The sequence below is a fragment of the Portunus trituberculatus genome, chromosome 40 (genome assembly GCF_017591435.1).
Source record: "Portunus trituberculatus isolate SZX2019 chromosome 40, ASM1759143v1, whole genome shotgun sequence".
NCBI lineage: Eukaryota > Metazoa > Arthropoda > Malacostraca > Decapoda > Portunidae > Portunus > Portunus trituberculatus.
This window is the reverse complement of record NC_059294.1, coordinates 1,856,742-1,875,714: the sequence shown is the minus strand read 5'-3', so window position 1 is coordinate 1,875,714 and position 18,973 is coordinate 1,856,742. Positions and strand designations below refer to the sequence as shown.

Sequence of the window (18,973 nt, the reverse complement as noted above, 5' to 3'; positions counted from 1 at the left end):
GGTCCTTTTGTTCCGGCACCATTTTTGTAGCTATCCTCTGGATCCGTTCTAATTTTTCTATATCCTTTTTCAAGCTCGCGACCACAACACCGCTGCATATTCCAATTGTGGACGTTCAATACTCGTGATAATTTATTCATCATATCCTTGTCCAATATTAGCCAACATTTTAAAAGTTGTTCCAAATATTTTACTTAAGTGTTTTTCGGGGCTCAGTGTGTGTGTGTGTGTGTGTGTGTGTGTGTGTGTGTGTGTGTGTGTGTGTGTGTGTGTGTGTGTGTGTGTGTGTGTGTGTGTGTGTGTGTTTGAATGAATGAATGAATGAATTTATTTAGTAGCTCAGACTTTATAAAAAGTTATGGAGCACAGCTCCAATTTACATTTCAAATATAACAATAAAGAAAGAATTACCTCACCCATTCAGTACTTATCTAAACATATTCAATACTAACTTAAAAAAAACAGACAGATTATAAAGTACCTTCACATTTGTGCTTTGCATCAACACAATATATATAAAGTAAGTTGGCCTATACGTAAAATATTCTGACAAATACGTATCCTTTTAATCTCACGATGTCCTTATTGGTGCAGTCAAAGAGAACATGGTATTCATCACCAACAACACCCACATCACATTTACTGCAACGTCGGTTTTCTCTACTAATACCATGATGTCTACCAACATTAACAGGCAACTGTGTGTGTGTGTGTGTGTGTGTGTGTGTGTGTGTGTGTGTGTGTGTGTGTGTGTGTGTGTGTGTGTGTGCGCGCGCGCGCCTTCCTGTCTATCTGCCTTTGTGTCTGTCTGCCTGTCCGTGTGGTCCCCCTCTCTCTCTCTCTCTCTCTCTCTCTCTCTCTCTCTCTGATCACTACTTTTAATGGGACCCAGTGGAACTCATCGGGGGTTTTACGTGTGCTTTCATGACACACTGACAAATTGAAAAGTATTCCGCACTGGTACCACTAAATCGATAAGTACTCATTGTGATACAAAAAGTCACCTCCGTGGTCCCTAAAAATATACTTATGTAACTACAAGTCGTTTCAGAACTAGGGGAAAATTTATTGGAACTCTGTCGCATGATAAGAAAAATAATCTTCAGAGAAAATGTTATACAATATGTACTACGTAAGAAGAGGTGCTTGAGGAGGAAACATTACCCTAATAATCCTCGTAGAGTAACTGTATTGATATAATTTGCCAATTTAAAGAAGAGCCATGTTTTATCTGTCCTCAGCATAATTGACAGAGAATTGAAAAAAACGAGATGAGATATGATTAAGTTTGTGTAAGATTGTTATAGGCTGCTCTTCCCTAGACTATGATTACTTTGAATTATATTTGTGGTGAACCTCCCTCAGCACAAAAGAAGCAACACAAAACACCAACTATTTACGCAGAATGTTCTAACGACATAGTAATGCTCTGCTCCGAAACCCGCGTTCCAGCTATGGTTCTTTTTTTCCTCTTTCTTATTTGAATATTTGTACTTAGGCCCACTCGCTCTTAAAGTTTCACCCACATGTTCATACAAGAAGTGCAGTACAAAACCTTAACAAATTATATAGGAAGATCTTCTAATGACATTTCGTGATTCGCTGCTTCGTGACCCATGATGAACCGTTTTGTTTGCGTAGATCCATCCAAATATATCTTTGGCAGGCTTTATATACTTCGTTTGATTTTGTACCATTGTGGATAAGTAGTAAAATAAATAGATAAATAAATAAACGAAACAAAAATGTTATGGAAATCTCAACCTGAAATTGTATATACGTATCGTATTTTTTATTATAAATTTCAGTATTAATCAGACGTTGACACACCTCCATCTGGTAGTTTCCGCCTGGCAGTGAGTTGAATAACGTGAGTGGAGGGTACGAGCAGCGAGCAAGGTATGTAGCTAGTATTTCCTCTCTATGGGCCGTATTCATAACATTTTCTTCTCTGTCCACCACGCCAAATCTGAAAAGCATACAAAAGACTAACTTGATTCTCCAGAGAGTGGTAATGAATAAATGTTGTTAGTCTGCCTCAAGAGCCATAAAAATGCCCTCAAAGACCGGTGTTACTTTAAGTAGAAGCCTTATTAAAGTAGTGAAGGCTGATACAAATGTATCAGCACACACAGGGCTTTGTCATATCATCACCTCAGCGTGTGCCAGGCCTTAAGTAGACTACAGGTCATGCATTGAATAGCTGCTCGTAATAAGCTGCTGGGCCTAATTGTTACATGATCGAAACCGGTGAAAATCAACCTATGTGTATGTATGGTGCAGTATATAAGGTGCATGAATTTCTTCAAAGAGGACTTATAGAAATTAAATACATGTAGGAGTACATGAAATAGCCAGTGTGTATAAGAGTGAATAGTTGGAAAGTATCTTCCAAGAAGGAATTGATAGGTCATGTAACATGCACGTGACGTAGCCAGTGTAAGAGGAGTGTAACTTAGTAAGATAGTAAGAAATAATATTAGTGTAACTCGGACACAACTCGCGCGGGTCTCAGGTGTGGCACTGAACACTTATTTTCTGTTAAATACAGAGATTTACCTTTATCTATAAACTGTCTGAAAACTAGAAAAACTAAATATTCATTTTTTTTTTGCTAATCTTCCTTGCTGCGAGTGTGTATGAATTAAAAAAAAAAACTTCAATAAGGGTGCATTAACAAAATGAGTGAGATCCTATTCTCTAAAAGCAGGGGTTTTCAACCTTTTTTCTCGTTAAGAATCCCCTAGATTATAAGACTATCTACCCGAACCCCCAATAATCTGACATAGAACTCAATATATAATGATACTGCAAAGGATATTAGATCAGTCATCAAAATATCCCTAGAAACCTTATGAATCTCCTAGGGGTTCGCGAACCTCAGGTTGAAAGCCCCTGTCATAGAGTACTACCTTTTTATTGGGTGTAGTGTTTATAGGATCAGTAGTCCGAATAGAACCAGAAATAATGGATTCAAGCTTGAAAAAAAATAGTTTTAAGAAATAAATGAGAAGGAATTGGTTCTCGAAATAGTGGTTGATGAACGGTAATCAGGTTGTTAGTGCTAAGTTAAGGGAACTCGTAGATATTAAGACAGGCACGACGCCCTACTTACATATTAACGTTTTCGGCTCATAACTCCCAAACTTGGGAACTTAGTGGGAAAAAGAGTTTTTCAAGTGATAAAAGCTAAAATATGGTAAAGTGTCACCTCTCACCACGGAAAATAGTGAGTTATTGCTATTTTTGTTATGATAGGCGCAATCTTTGAAGCCACAGAAAATCGCTTAAAATCAATAATCTATCCTTAAAGACATTCATCTATCCTAGCATTACCTAACCCAACCAAACTCAGGTTAAGCAATACTAGAGCTTGAGCCAAAAACATTAGTAAATAGACTGGCATGCCTTATCTAATATTTACCAGGAGCTTTAAAACAAGATTAGACAAATACATGGTAGGGGGTGATAGGTGGTAATAGAAGGGATGTTCATGCAAGGACTGCTTCGTGTATGATAGGTGGCCCCTTGCAATTTCAATCATTTTCTCATTTTTTAATGTTTTTATGGTGCTCAGATTGTTTAATACATCATGAATCGCAGCACAGTTAGTAGATTAGTGGGTTGCGAGACAACACGGAGCATGGAACATAGGAAAATAAGGAACCTGCTAGAAGCGATCAGGTCTTCCCATTGCGTTACACTCACTATCTTCACTCATCATATTTATCCATTATTTCCTCATCTTTCAATTCTATCATACGATTCATTTGGTTTAACATTCTCACATGTTTTTCACATAAGTGTGGCTGTCTGAGTGACTTTGTTCAAGATTATCGTCTTTCTGAGGTACTTCGTATCACTCCCTTGCTAGAAGCAGGTGCTCATGTGAACGATTCACTAATGAAATTAGTAAATCGTACTAATGTTACTCCTCTACTACAATCATGACACGATGGTTATGTTTTCTGCCGAATGTGCGTGTGCGTGTGTACCAACGTGTAATTCACCACGGTCGTCTGCTGGTCACCCAGCCAGTCTTCCCTATTACGGAGCGAGCTTAGAGCTCATAGACCGATCTTCGGGTAGGACTGAGACCACAACACACTCCACACACCGGGAAAGCGAGGTCACAACCCCTCGAGTTACATCCCGTACCTATTTACTGCTAGGTGAACAGGGACTACACTTTTAGAGGCCATTTGCCTCGCCGCCGCCATTTGCCTCATCGCTTCCCGGCGGCGAGGCAAATGGGCGGTTGATATGTGACAGTGCATGATTGTGTACGTGCGCTCGCTCGCGCATAATAGGTGTTGCATAAGTTGACAAATGGCGTAGAGTTATCTCTCTAATTGTATTCACACTTACTTTTATCCATGCAGCTCATTCCAAAGCTCGTATTTTAATCTGTAAAGCATCTCTCTCTCTCTCTCTCTCTCTCTCTCTCTCTCTCTCTCTCTCTCTCTCTCTGAGAACATAACATTCTTTGACATTAAACTCATGAATTTCCTGTCTTAATGTCATTTGTACAACTTGTTATCGTTTCTCGGCCTCTTGAAAAATGTGTGTCGCCATCCTGTACATCAGCAGCTGCATTCCCAGTTTGTTTAGTAATGTTTGCTTCAGGAATGAATAAATGTATATGATCATTATCTTGCAGAAATATGATCTAGATATGTTGACTTCTTAATGGACAATAGAGAGAGAGAGAGAGAGAGAGAGAGAGAGAGAGAGAGAGAGAGAGAGAGAGAGTGACAAATGAAAATTTATAGTTATGGGACAAGTGTGTGTGAGTTTGTGCTCGTTTTATTCACCAAGGTCGTTGCTGGTCACCCAGCCAACCTTTCCCCTACGGAAAGAGCTCAGAGCTCATACTGACCGATCTTCGGGTAGGGCTTAGACTATACCACACACCACACACACCGGGACAGCGAAGCCACAACCCCTCGAGTTACATCCCGTACCTACTTGCTGCTACGTGAATAGGGGCTACACATTAAGAGGCTTGCCCATTTGCGTTTCCGCGCCTGGGACTTAACCCGGGCCCTCTCGGTTGTGAGCCGAGTGTGCTAACCACTACACTACTCACTTCACTACTATTTCTAGAGGTGTACCACAAGGTTCTGTCTTAGGTCCCATATTACTATTTATTATCTATATTAATGATATTGTAAATGCAAGCAAAGAAACTGATTTCGTTATATATGTTGATGATACAACTCTTGTATTTAAGAACAAAAACTTAGATTCCTTACATATAATATCTGAATTGGAAAATATTAAACAATGGATCATTAACAACAAACTTAATCTCAATATTTTAAAGACTAATTTTATATTATTTCAAAACAGATCCATTAAGAACTCGATCCCACCAATAATATTAGATGGTGAATATTACAGCAAGTAACTATTATTATTGTTATTATTGTTGTTATTATTATTATTATTTTTGTTGTTATTTTACATATTATATTTTATTTAAATTGAAATATTTATCATTACTATTACTACAAATACTATTGCCATTGTTACTATTTCATTATATTTTGTGTACAACTAAACCATTAGTTAACAATATGTCCGTCAAGGAGCAGTAGCTCGACGGACCGTGGCTACAATATATCAACACTCAAATTCTCAACTTATGTATATATACTTTTTGTTAGTAAGATTAAAGTAAGCCAAAAAGCAGACTTTTTAGCACATATAGGTTTTGAACATTGCTTGTGAATATGGGAACAAATATGGTGTGGCGATTAGACAATAGTCAGTATTACATGGTGTACAGGACAATATGTTAATCTAAAATAATATGAAGTACGAGTATACATGTACATCTTTCTAATTTTTGGCTCTGTAATTATCAATGTAATGTTTATGGCAAATTCAGTATCATAGATAGATAGATGTAAGATGCGCTATTGCCTTTGCAACAGCAGCTCAATTTTCTTTTCTTGCTTCAGGGCTGGGTCAGGGCTAAGTCACTCTTTGTTTTTCTAGTTTTCCAAAGTTCTTCCACATACAGTGTATATTTTTCTATTTCACTTTCACTTACTGGGTTTGAACAAAAGAACTTTTCTAATATGGTGTCTTCTGTAATTGCATATCTGCTGCATATGTCTTTTAGTCCTTGGCAGTGTAATAAAAAGTGTTGTAATGTTTCACTTTCTCCTTCCTGGCAGATGTCACACTTTTCCTCCCCCTCCACTAAACCTCTTCCTCCAGTTTAGTTGTAAAGAATTAGTTCGGGCACCTGAACAATAATTTAGATTTAAATGTATTATCATATATGTTTTCTTCCTTGATTTCTTTTTTATTCATAAAGTACATATTCAACGTTGATTTTTCTTCCATTCCTGCCCTCCATTTCCTTTCTCCCCATATCCTTACTCTCTCCTTCATGTTCTCTTCATTCATTTGATTTCATTCTTCCATATTGCTTATGTTGACTTGTTTCATATACCCTCTTATTATTCTAAGCTACTGACTTCCTTTACTATTTTCCTTCATTTCTTGTATTATTTCCCTTTATAAATCATTATTTCCTTTCAATACATGTTTTGCATAGCATAATTTAATCTTTATATCTCTTTCTTCCATGGTGGCACTTCCTACTTCTCCTCGTAATGCCTCTACTGCCACATAATTTGGTGCTCCTAAAATATGTCTCCAAACTTTATTTTCTATTCTTTGTAGTTGTTCCAGTTCTGTTTTATTCCAGTCCACTATTGCTCCTCCTGTGAGTACACTTGGCAATACTACACTCTTCCAGTATGTTTTTCCTATTAAAATTTTATTACATGATCTTGCCGCCACTGAAAAAGCTAAGTTTGACATTTTTCTTGCCAATTCAATTTTCATTTCTTTATATTTCTTCATATGCTTTCTTTCTTCTGTAATCCTTATTCCTAGATATTTAATTTCTTTTACTACCTCAATATCCTTTATCTTTTCTGGTTTAGGTTCTTTTCTATTTATAATCAAACATTGGCTCTTTTGTATATTGATGTTCAGCCCACATTCAGCAGAAGTCTCTGTCACTAAAGTTATCATCTGCTCCATTTCTTTCCTGCTGTTTGATAATAGAAGCCCGTCATCTGCATAGAACAATACTGGAATGTATAGTTTACTGATTTTAGATCCCATGTGGCTTTCATTTATCTTTTTAATAATATGATTAACAAGTAGCACAAAGAGCAGTGGGGATCCTGTACACCCTTGTCGTATGCCACTGCTTACTGTGACATCCCCAACTTTCCTCTGGCCCAAGAACATCTGTGTTTTGTCATTTGTGTATAGTGTTACTATAGTGTCTATTATCTTGGGGTTGCATTCATAGTATTTTAACACCTTTATTAACTCTTTTCTGTTTACGGAATCAAAGGCTTTTTCAAAATCTATAGCTGTAATTACTAGTTCCTGTTTCCTTTGTTTGCTATTTTCTATGCAATAGTTTAAAATGAATAAATTATCCTCTAGTCGTCTGCCTTCTGTAAATCCTGCTTGCAATACGTTTATTTCTCCAAGTGACTTAATGTGTTCCAAGAGTTTTCCTTTAATTAAATTCATAGTAAGCTTATAGTTGGTATTTGTTAGGCTATTGGTCTGTGCTCTTTTACTTTTGGCTTATTTGTTTTGGCAATCATTACTGTTTTTTATATCTTCCATTCGTCTGGTACTTCATTTTTATTTATGACATGATTTAGGCAAATTGTTAAGGCTTGCAAACACGTTGGATTTTCTTTAAACCATTTTAATATTTCTCCTTTTATCTTATCTGGACCTGGTTGTTTTCTACTTTTTATTTTACTTAGTGCACTTTTCACATCTTCTTCCCTCCATCCATCCCACCCCATTGCTTTACCTTGCTGCCACATTACTGTACCTTCTAAACTATCCATATATTCCAGTATTTGTTTGGGGAAATATTGTATTCGGTCATCAGCAGTGTAGTTAATCATTAATTTTCCTGTACCATCAGGTTCCAAATTTCCTCTTAGTGCATCATAGTGTTCTTTTAGGTTTTCTGGTATTAGTGTTATTTAATTTCTCCTTCCGTACACTATTCTAGGGGTTCTTTCTCTCCTTCTTATCTCAGCAGTATATTCTTCTTTAATTTGCTCATTCCATTCTTCATTAATCTCATTTGGGTGCTTTCTGTATATTGTATTCCAATATTCTACCATTTTTTCAGGCAATACATCCCAGTCTATCCTTTTCCCTACCTCATCATAAACTGCAATTTCCTTTTCCTCCTTTTGGTTAACTCCCCTTAATTTATTTATCATATTCCACATTTTCTTTCCAGTGTCCTTTGCTTCTTTAATTTCTTTAGTAATTATATTTTTTTCTGAGCCTAGAATGCATTATCCCAGATGCATGTAGTACTGTGAATACTTTAATGAATGAGGTCCCAGGTCATTCATTCTTCATATAGTTTTTCAACTACTCCTAGATGCCTTCAATATTAATAATTCTTTCTGCACAGGTACAACTTCCCTCCAGAAGTATGGCAATTTTTTCATAGTAACTTTGTTTGACCTTCCTTACTTGTTGTAAGTCATCTTGCTGAAGATATCACTGCTGCCCTAATCACTTACCTGTGCAAACCCATCATGTGACACTATTATCACTGCTGCCTTAATCACTTACCTGTGCAAACTCCAGTCCTGCGACACGTCTGTAGAGATTTCTCTCTGTAATTTTTCCCGTCTTCTCTTAACAGGAAATTCAAAATAACCATTGGTATCTCATAGTTTATCTTATTTACTAAATGGAAACTGTTAATAGTTGAATAGAAACTTAAATTCTTTGTTCCTTGAGTAGATAGGTAGATATGATGAGAGGGCAGTGTAACATGTGGAGAGACACTCAAAACAGGTGAAGATAATGTTCAAGAATAAGAGAAAAGTGGTAATACTAGTAATTCTTTCACTATGTAAAATGAAAGAACAGTCTATAAAGAAAGTATTGTCATATGAATAAATATGCACTGAGGTATTTCTGATTGCCATCTGTTGTAAAGAGTTGCCCAGTAGAGTGCAAGATATCATGGTTTTGAGTTAACTTATAACTAAGGACTTTCCCAAATAATTAGTACAATAATTTTTAAAAATTTTATTAATAATCTTATATAAATCTGTTTTAGCACATCTAAAACTGGTTGAAGTTTGGCTATCTTAACAAAGAATAGAGTGTTTGTTGTATAAACAGACAGCAGTAAGGCATTGTCTACACGTCTTCATTCTTCATTCTAGTTCTTGCACTTTCATTCGTGAAATTACTCTGGGTTGCTTGTGTTATCTATATTTTATAAATATTTGTGCTCTAAATGTTCAAGCAGTGACTGGAATGGATAAATTATTTCCTCAATTATTTTTTTCCACTGGTGACACTCAATTGAATTCTCTATTCAGAAATAAAAAAAGATATGTGAAAATTCAGTCACTTCCTATATTACAAAAACATGAAAAAGCTTCCTAAAATTGCTCATGAAGATATATAGATCCATCCTGTTGAGATTTAGTTTAGAAAAAGAAACAGGTGGACATTGCAATGGCACTATGGTATTGTTTTCAATGTAACTGTCTAGGTATCTCAAAACAGATGATACATGACATGTGAACATTTCCCTGAAATAAGTCAGGAGGAAGCTAAAAAAGCAATAGTGCAATGCTTGGGTGGATGAGGGTGAAGTAGTCTGCCACACAAGCCATTACTCTCTAGCTTCCTCTGCTTATCTCATCTGTTGAGTCATCCGTGTCAAAGATAAAAATAATAATAAAAAAAAAAAAAATAAATAAAAAAAAAAAAAAAATCATGGATACCATTCTGATAAAAATAATGCAAGTTTGTTCTGTATTAAAGCATTACACTATGAATGCTACTCATACCTGACACTTGAGCAACCTTGAAGATAACCTATCAAACTTACAATTCATATAATGCTCAGAACTGCATAATTTTGTATGCTATGACCCAACTCAGTTTATTGAATTTCCTGAATGCAATGCATCTTGGTACACAGCAACATGTTACAATGATTAATTAAAAATATATTTGATTAAAAAATTGAGCCAATCAAATTGTAGAGGCAACTTATGACTGGGCCCAGTGGTAGTGACAAGTAGGTAAATGAGGACTTCCTGCATGTTTCCCTTGAAGAGAAATGTGTTTCAACAATATTTCTGGAAGATTTTCCAATTACAGAGAACAAACTGTTCTTTTTAAAACGTGAAAATTTAAAATATATACTTCAAGGGGGAGACACACACTGATTACTTCTCAGTGGTCAGATATACTGCTAGTAAAATCTTTGGCTGGGAGGTATTACAGTTTTTTTTCAACAGTTTTCATCTCTTGATATGCAAGTTCCTTAATATAGTTTTTCCCCTTCATCACAAGACTTGACTCACTTTTGCCAACAAAGCAGCAGACATTCATCACACATGCTGATTCTGTCTCAAAACTGTTATTTAATATTTCAAGGAAATTGTTTAACAATATCCAAATTATCTGTCTACTTTGCCTGAGGAAAGTTTTTTTCGAGTCCACAGCTCAATTACTGGGTGGGAAAAATCAACACTGGTGAAGACAAGTATGTCTCCCCACAATTAAATGAATGCATCCCCTTGAAGAATGCATAAAAAAAGGAGGAGGGGAAAATACAAAAAAATTAAGGCTACCGCTATATCACATCACAGATGAAGAGTGCTGGGTTTTGTTCCCGGAGGCTGTCTTCCACACTGCCCTCAGCTGTTGCTGCAGCAAGTATTAGTGCTCCAGTGACTGATCCCAGTACCAATGACTGACATCACCAGTGACTACCAGTACAACAGTGATTTGAGCCAGGAACAGCGATGCACTATATGGATACAGTCACTGTCCATGATAGTACAAAATGGTCCTGCCATGGTCAGTACCAATGCCATGCATGGGTAATACTTGTGACTGATACTACTGATTGTGGCCTTGCAAGTCAAGTGACTTCACCACAACTCATCAGTTCAGCCTTAACAGAAGCACTGACACTTCCATCAAGCCACAATATCTCAGCCAGTATCAGTGGCTTAACAAGTACCTGGAGACAACTGTTGTGCACCATCTTGGCTATACCTCTTGAAATGTTCAAGATTTTCTTTGACGACAAACATCTACTTGGGTTAGATTAACAGCCACAGTTAGTCACTGTCAGAGCCCACTTGGTTGTTTTTTTTTCGTTTTCTGGATGGCTTCTTGACATCTTCCTCCTAAGTGAGAGAAGAAAATAATTAAAAACCATTGTAAAAAAGTAATTAGAAGCAATAAGAGAAAGCCTTCAGCAAATGGTTCTTAGAAGCGATGAATGTTGCAGCTATATTGGCATTCACCTTCTTAGCATATACATACATAAGTGTACATATGGATATCACATAAGCAGATTTAGAAATTGAAGCAGATAATTCAGTCATGTAGGCTGTATGAGAAATTCAAAGTATCACTTCATATCAAGGAAAAAATCGGTTTAAAAAAAAAGGCATGTGTCTGCACTGATTTTAAAGCCACTCAACAACAATCACACATCACACTGCCATTCCTCAAACATTCAACAATACATGTATCCAAACCAGTAGCTTTTCCTGTTTTCATCCCCTGCAATTCTTTCTATGACATGAATGACTTACTCTTTTTCAGACATATTTTCCTTTAATGGTCTCATTCCTTGCTGCTGCAACGATCTGAAGCTCACTAACCTCTCCTATGTTTAAAAACAAAGTTAATATTTTTTTTTTATTGACATAGCTTCTTTTACTTGACATACTTGACATGGAACCTTTGTTACTCTGTTTCAATTAGGATGCCAGCTAAGGAGTTGTGACTTTGTTACTCCACAGATGTGTGTGTGTGTATATTTAATTAGTTGTATATTACAGGGTTTAAGGGAGCTCATAGTGACCTGTCTCCATATATACTTTTATTCAACTTTTCCTTAAATGTATGCACGTTTTCTGTTGTTACAATCTCTTCACTCAAGTTGTTCCAGATATCCACCATTCTACGTGGAAAACTAAACTTTTTAATGATCCTCAAACACTGACTCTTCATGATCTTCTGGGAGTGTCCTCTTATTGGTCTATCTCTATCTTCTGTCAGTGATACCAAGTCCTGTCTGCCTATCTTCTCCATATAGTTTACTATCTTATACACTGTTATTAGATCTCCTCTCTCCCATTTCCTTCAGTCTTTCTTCATAGGTAAGGTTCTTCATCTCTGGCACCATATTTGTAGCTGTCCTCTGAATCCTTTCTAATTTCTTGATATCCTTTTGCATAAGTGGAGACCACACCACTGCTGCATATTTAACTTTGGTTCTTATAATAGTGGTTATGATTTTTTTTTCATCATACTCTTATCCATGTAATTAAATGCCATCCTGATATTTGTTAATACGATTAGATGTAGAAGTAAATATAAATAACCCATTTATGTGTCTTTCTCAGGTCAGGGTATCTTGTATAACCACTCCCAGTCTTTCTCTTCCTTCCTCTTCATTATAATCTCTTCTCCCATTTTGTATACCCACGTAGGTCTAATATTACTTTTACTCATTTCCATCACATAAAATTTTTTAGTATTAAATTATAATTTCCACTTTAGGCTCTACTCCCAGCTCTTGTCAATATCTTCTTGCATTTCTATACAGTCCTCACTGCTATTTATTACTCTCAATAGTTTTGCATCATCTGCAAATAAATTTATGTTGGTACTCAAGCCCTCTTGTATATCATTAATATATTTGGAACATTATAATTTAGTGCTAACAATAAACCTTGTGGTACACAAATAGTTACTGTGCTTGAACTTGATGAAGTGTCTCTTACCAGTCCTCATTTCTCTTGCTCTTGAGTAGTCCCTCATCCAACTTAAGATATTCCTTGTATTTCTCCTATATGTTCTATTTTCCATATGTCTTTTATGTGGTACTCTGTCAAAAGCCTTTTTGATATCTAAATACAGTATGTTGACCCATTCATCTTTTCCTTGTACCTCATCTATTATTCTTGTATAGAAACTTGGTAAATTTATTGTACACAATATTCCTTTTCTAAAACCAAATTGGGAGTTATTTTACCCTTAGATATTCTATCCATTTTTTCTTGATCACAATTTTACAGATCTTTCCCAAAACACTAGTCAGTGACACTGGTCTATAATTTAGGGGTTCAGTCCTTTTCTCCTTTGTATTTAGGCACTATATTTGCTCTTTTCCACTCCCTTGGTACTCTTCCTTCCATCACAAGGAGCTGTTGATCACATCCATAATTGGTTCCACCAGCTGTTCTCTACATTCTCTCAAGTGTCCATCCTGACACTCCATCTGATCCCATTACTTACATCCATCTTCTCCAATAATTTGTTATTTTTTTTTGTTTTTGCACCATAATGTTCCATAACTCTTCCTACATCACTTTATTGTTTGGTTCTATGAAATTTCCTTCCACATTAAATGCTAACTTAAAGCTCTCAATTGTAAGTTCATTCACTTCTGTTGTTTCATACATCCTATTTTCCTTAATTAACTTGTTCATCGTCTTTCCATTTGTATACTTGTAAAAAAACTTGGGTTCCTCTTCACATCTCTTTACTACATCCATTTAATACTTTTTTTCCTCCTCACTTCTTATTCTAACATTCATTTTGTGTCTTTTTATGTTGCCTCCTATTATTTTCATTTTGTTGCTTTATTATTTTCTTCCATGTTACATCTCACTAAGTCTTTAATCACTGAACTCTCCCTCTTCGTAAAATACTGATTTAAAGCTCTCATTCATAAGTTCACTCATTTCTTCTGGTGTTTCATATACCCTATTTCCCTTAATCAACTTAGTGATGGTCTCTGTTTGTAATTTTTCCATTTATATACTTATAAAAAAGGTTGGGTTCTTTTTCAAAATTTCTCTCCTCCTTTCTTATCTTAATGTATTCATTTCGTTCCTCTTTATACTGCTTCCTGTTTGCTTCATTCCGTAGCTAACCTTAATTTTTTCCACACTGCATCCTTACACTTTTTAGCTTTTGCACATACAGCATGTCTTTGCTCTCTTTTATTCTGTATTCAGGAACATATCTCTTAACTCCCTCATTATACTTGTCTAGGATTACATCATACTTTTCTTGAATTGTCTTGTCTTGCATAATTTCTTTCCACTCAATACAACCAAAGTAGCTTTTTAGTCCTCCAAATTTGACTTGGTGTGGTTTGATCTTTATTGCTGTGTGTGTCTCCTTGCATTTTAAAATTTCCTGACCCTCTAAATCAATTTCTGGTACCATGTGATCACTTTTTGTCATTGGGCTATGATATTTGATGCTTGGAGAAGGATCGTGAAAACCAAATCCAGCAATAATGAATGGTTCTTCTTCCACTCTATATCTTGTATACTTCTTCACCCATTGCCAGTTGTAACACTTCCTCCTCCCAGTGTCTAGCATGACTGTTTGCATCCATTTCTTCCCAGTTTATATCTTTGCAGTTTAAATCTCCCACAAGTAGCACTCTTCTGTCCTTCCTTAACATATTGTTTAGGCAATTTAGCACTTCCCTTGCTACTTTACCCCAAGATCATAGTTCTCATCTCTCCGTCCTTCAAATAATCCCTTATCCAGTGTAACAAAGTTCCTCGCAGTCCTCCTATGCTAACTTCCAAAATAGTCTGCCATAAGAGACTTCATCAAAAGCCTTTTTTATGTCCAAGTATACTGTGTCCACCCATTCATCTCTGCTTTCCAATCCCTCTATTACTCTTAAGTAGAAACTTAAGTTCGACACACATGACCATCCTGCCCTGAAGCCAAATTGTCTGTTTGATATAACTTATTCTTCTTCGAAATATTTAACCCATTTTCTTTGATAACTATTTCACATAACTTCCCCAACCACACTTGTAAGTGACACTGGTGTATAATTTAATACCTCAGTTGACTTTCCTCCTTTTTGTGTGTGTGTGTGTAATTCACTGTTTGATCTGCTGCAGTCTCTGACGAGACAGCCAGACGTTACCCTACAGAACGAGCTCAGAGCTCATTATTTCCGATCTTGGGATAGGTCTGAGACCAGGCACACAGCACACACCGGGACAACAAGGTCACAACTCCTCGATTTACATCCCGTACCTACTCACTGCTAGGTGAACAGGGGCTACACGTGAAAGGAGACACACCCAAATATCTCCACCCGGCCGGGGAATCGAACCCCGGTCATCTGGCTTGTGAAGCCAGCGCTCTAACCACTGAGCTACCGGGCCGTGTGTGTGTGTGTGTGTGTGTGTGTGTGTGTGTGTGTGTGTGTGTGTGTGTGTGTGTGTGTGTGTGTGTGTGTGTGTGTGTGTGTGTGTGTGTGCAAGCTTTCATTATGAAACAGTTTGCCCCAAACAAAGTGAGGTTTAAAATAGTAAAGATAAATAATTATTATAATTATTTTAGTTCATCTGATTTTGTATAAATGAATATCCCTCAGAGGCTGGTAGTGCTCCACTAAGTTTCCTTTTCCAGGACTGCCTGATGACTGGGAGAGAACATGTGAGCCTTCTTCAAAACATTGCAAGATCTGGGAGATTTAGACATTCTGGAGAGGCCTGATTCACAATCCCACTTCTTTTGTGTCCAGCCTTTACAGGTGGGATAATCTGAACTTTTCATAAAACCAATAATTAATTCTTGGTTGATGAACACTTACGTATCTTATAACTGTAAGTGCTCTTATCAAAACTGCCAAGACTGAAGAAAAAATTAAACATTCATTACCTAATTGCAGAAAGTCTTTTGAAACTAGTATGTGAACTATACTGATGCACTATCCACATGGGTCAGTGAGATGACATGACAGGAAGCCAAGGTCAGGATATTGTTCATACATACAAACACTTGTACTATAATTTTTATCACTATTTATCACCACTTGCTTAAGAAGCGCCTACTTAGTGACTACTAATCACCCTACCACTATTACTTCAACACTCTTTAAACATTCAACCACACATCAATCTATCTGCAGCCTCAACAGCACAAATCCCTTTCACTGTCTCTTGCACTTTTCTTCTTAATGATCAAAGATTCATTTACTTATATTCATATCTTTCTCTATATTGTATGTAACAATCTCAAGCTGCCTATCCTGTTCTACATTGTAGTCCTTCAAAATGTTCTGCCTATCTCTTACTTGCTGCATCCTTCTCAATCAACATCCTGCCATCCTCTGCTCTCATGCTCTCTTCTTTCCCTGATGTTCCTTTTGCACCCTCTTCACCTCCTTCTGAAAAATTATCATTTACCAGAAAATTGTCATGGACCTATCCCACCTCTCTGCACCTACTCTTGCATCATGCACAACTCTTTGTTTGACTTCTCTCTACACCTCTCAGCTCTTCTCTGCAGTCACACTTCATATGCAAGCCTATTTTTCAACAAGCTACATATATTTTTTCTCTCCACCATTCACTTTCCCTTCCTCACTCCATACATTTTTTCTGCACAATTCTAAACAGCTGCCACTCTTCTCTCAAGTTGCCATGACCTCACTCCCTGCATTCTATTTCTTTTTAATATCTGAGTGAAAGCATAAAAAAACATGCTGAAAAATCTATTAGGATTTTTACCTTATCAAAGGCTTAAAAGTGATAAGTGAGTTGTGGAGCCAAGATTCCTAAATTAAATGTTATGGTGCTAATATATTAGGTGAATGAGAAAAATTTCAATCAGTATTAAGTCAAACTGCAGTCTGCACTTGTGGAAGTGTGAAACAGTTCTGGTTTTGGTACTGCAGCACATATCAATATACTGTTTTACTTTTTTGGAAGTACTTCCACAGATGCAAACCTGCCTACAAAAACTTCATCCAGTAGTGCTTCCCCCAAGAGGGTGTCTGTAGCTGAAGAGCCTCCCTGCTTCTTCATCCAGTATTCTGCTGTACATCACCTTTTGATGTGCATGTTTTTATTTTATCTGGCCTTTGAGGATCTTTGGCTATATTAGCCAAGTGCCATTTGAAAAGACACTTAAATAATATGGTTGACTTGGAGTACTGTGATTCCTTGATATAATAATCTAATTTGAGGAAAAGCTACTTTGCTACATCTGGAAGTTCACATTTGACAGTCATCATGGTAAATACTATAAGTGAATCTTGGTAATTCCATAAGGCTCAGGAGGTAGAGGTGTGTGTGTGTGTGTGTGTGTGTGTGTGTGTGTGTGTGTGTGTGTGTGTGTGTGTGTGTGTGTGTGCACACATGCACACTAAATAAGAATAAAAAGCACACTAAATAAGAATAAAAATTAAAGTTAATATGGAGATCATTGAAATGTCTCTAGTTGTGATCGTGGGGAAAATTGCATTACTGAGTCCTGGCAATCTACCTGTCAAGTGTCTAAACTCAGGTATAAGTTATGCTAAATAGTTTTCTTTTCCTTTATGTTAGAAAGGATCTGCCCATGGGCAACAATAGAAAATAGTTCATGAAAGAAACTAGTCACTTTACGTTAGACAACTGTAACAAATACCGCTAAGTGCAGTCAATCTTGAAGTTTAGAATGCTCTTCATATTTAGTGATAAGAATTTCTTGAGAATACCACATGCATAGTTTCATATGGATAGACTGCCAAAGTACAATAATACAATATTCAGTCAATAAGACTCAGTGTATCAGTATTCTGTTGATAAACAACTACTGCTGGGTTGACAAGACTATGGAACCAAGAGTACTAGCATTTATATATCTCTGCATGATTTATTTGTACTCTTCCATCCCTTTCTGTATATTAATTTTTAATCTTCCCTCTTGCAAATTCCTATGATTTGAAAGAGAAGAAACAGGAAGAAAAGAAAGAGCAAAAGAGATGATAGAAACAGAAAAAAAGGAAGAGCTGGGGAGAGAAGAGGTAAAAGAAAAGGAAGAACAAGGGACATACGAAAAGAGCTGGGGAGAGGAGGAGAGAACGAGAAGGAGCAGGGAAGAGAAAAGAAGACAAGAGAAAGAGCAGGGGAGAGAAGAGAAGAGAAAGAGGAGAAAAGAGAAATAGGAGAGAAGAGAGAAAGAGCAGGAAAGACAAGATGAGAAGAGAAGAGAAGAGAAAAAGGAGAAAAGAAGAAAGAGCAGGGGAGAGAGGAGAAGACAAGAGAAAAGAGGAGGGAGAAGAGAAGAGAAGAAAGAAAGAAAGCAGGGGAAAGATGACAAAGATGACAAGAGAAGAGAAAAGAGAAATAGGAGAGAGAAGAGAGAAAGAGCAGGAAAGACAAGATGAGAAGAGAAGAGAAGAGAAAAAGGAGAAAAGAAGAAAGAGCAGGGGAGAGAGGAGAAGATGAGAGAAAAAGAGGAGGGGAGAAGAGAGAGCAGGGGAAAAGAGAAGAAAGAAAGCAGGGGAAAGATGACAAGAGAAGAGAAGAGATGAGATGAGAAGGGAAGGGAAGAAAGAAAGAGCAGGGGAGAGATAAGGAGGAGCAGTAAAAGAACAGAACAGAACAGGAGAGGAGTGCACGAGCAGGGCAAAAAAATTTGGGAATGTCTCTAATGATGTCATACAGTGTGGCCAGAAGTCTTGACACCCCAGGGCCAACATCATTTCTCATTGTGGTAAGTGATTGAGGTTAGCAACTCCCTTCCTGGGAAGGGAAGATGTTCTAATGTTTTTTTGGAATACTAATTGGCAACCTTTTACCCTCTCTGAGGAGCAGGCAACAGTGTGTAAGTTAACTTCAGATAGTTGGTCAGCTGATATAGAGAGAGTGATCTATCCTCAGGTGTGCCAGACAAAGGCTTGCTGTGCTACTATTTTACTTCCTGCTACCCTCTCCACACTCTCAACATGCTTAAAAATTAGTACAAGTCGGGAGAAATGTAAGGAGTTGCTTAAATTATACTAGACTGGCCATGATCTCCCATTTATTTCCACTCAATAAAGAGTTGGGGTGAGGACAACATGGTGCACCACTGCAAA

At 36.9% G+C, this 18,973-nt stretch overlaps 1 protein-coding gene and 1 long non-coding RNA gene across 4 annotated transcripts in view; one reads left to right on the top strand and one right to left on the bottom strand.

The window, feature by feature from the left end:
* The first annotated feature begins 1,716 nt into the window (after window positions 1-1,716).
* LOC123516320 lies at window positions 1,717-17,901 on the top strand. The gene is made up of 3 exons (XR_006678163.1): window positions 1,717-1,899; window positions 15,535-15,658; window positions 17,842-17,901. It is a non-coding gene; the product is annotated as an uncharacterized LOC123516320 (long non-coding RNA).
* The window catches only part of LOC123516314 (integrator complex subunit 3-like), a 56,748-nt gene continuing 46,880 nt past the window's right edge, over window positions 9,106-18,973 (bottom strand). The window contains exons 14-15 of one of the 3 annotated variants that reach the window (XM_045275594.1): window positions 16,202-16,291; window positions 9,106-11,252 (exon numbers count right to left, since the gene is read on the bottom strand). In XM_045275594.1, coding sequence (XP_045131529.1) covers window positions 16,244-16,291 — 48 coding nt within the window. In that variant the 3' untranslated portion in view covers window positions 9,106-11,252; window positions 16,202-16,243. Of the gene's footprint in view, window positions 11,253-16,201; window positions 16,295-18,973 lie in introns of all 3 variants that reach the window. The other 2 variants (XM_045275593.1, XM_045275592.1) reach the window with 2 other exon arrangements.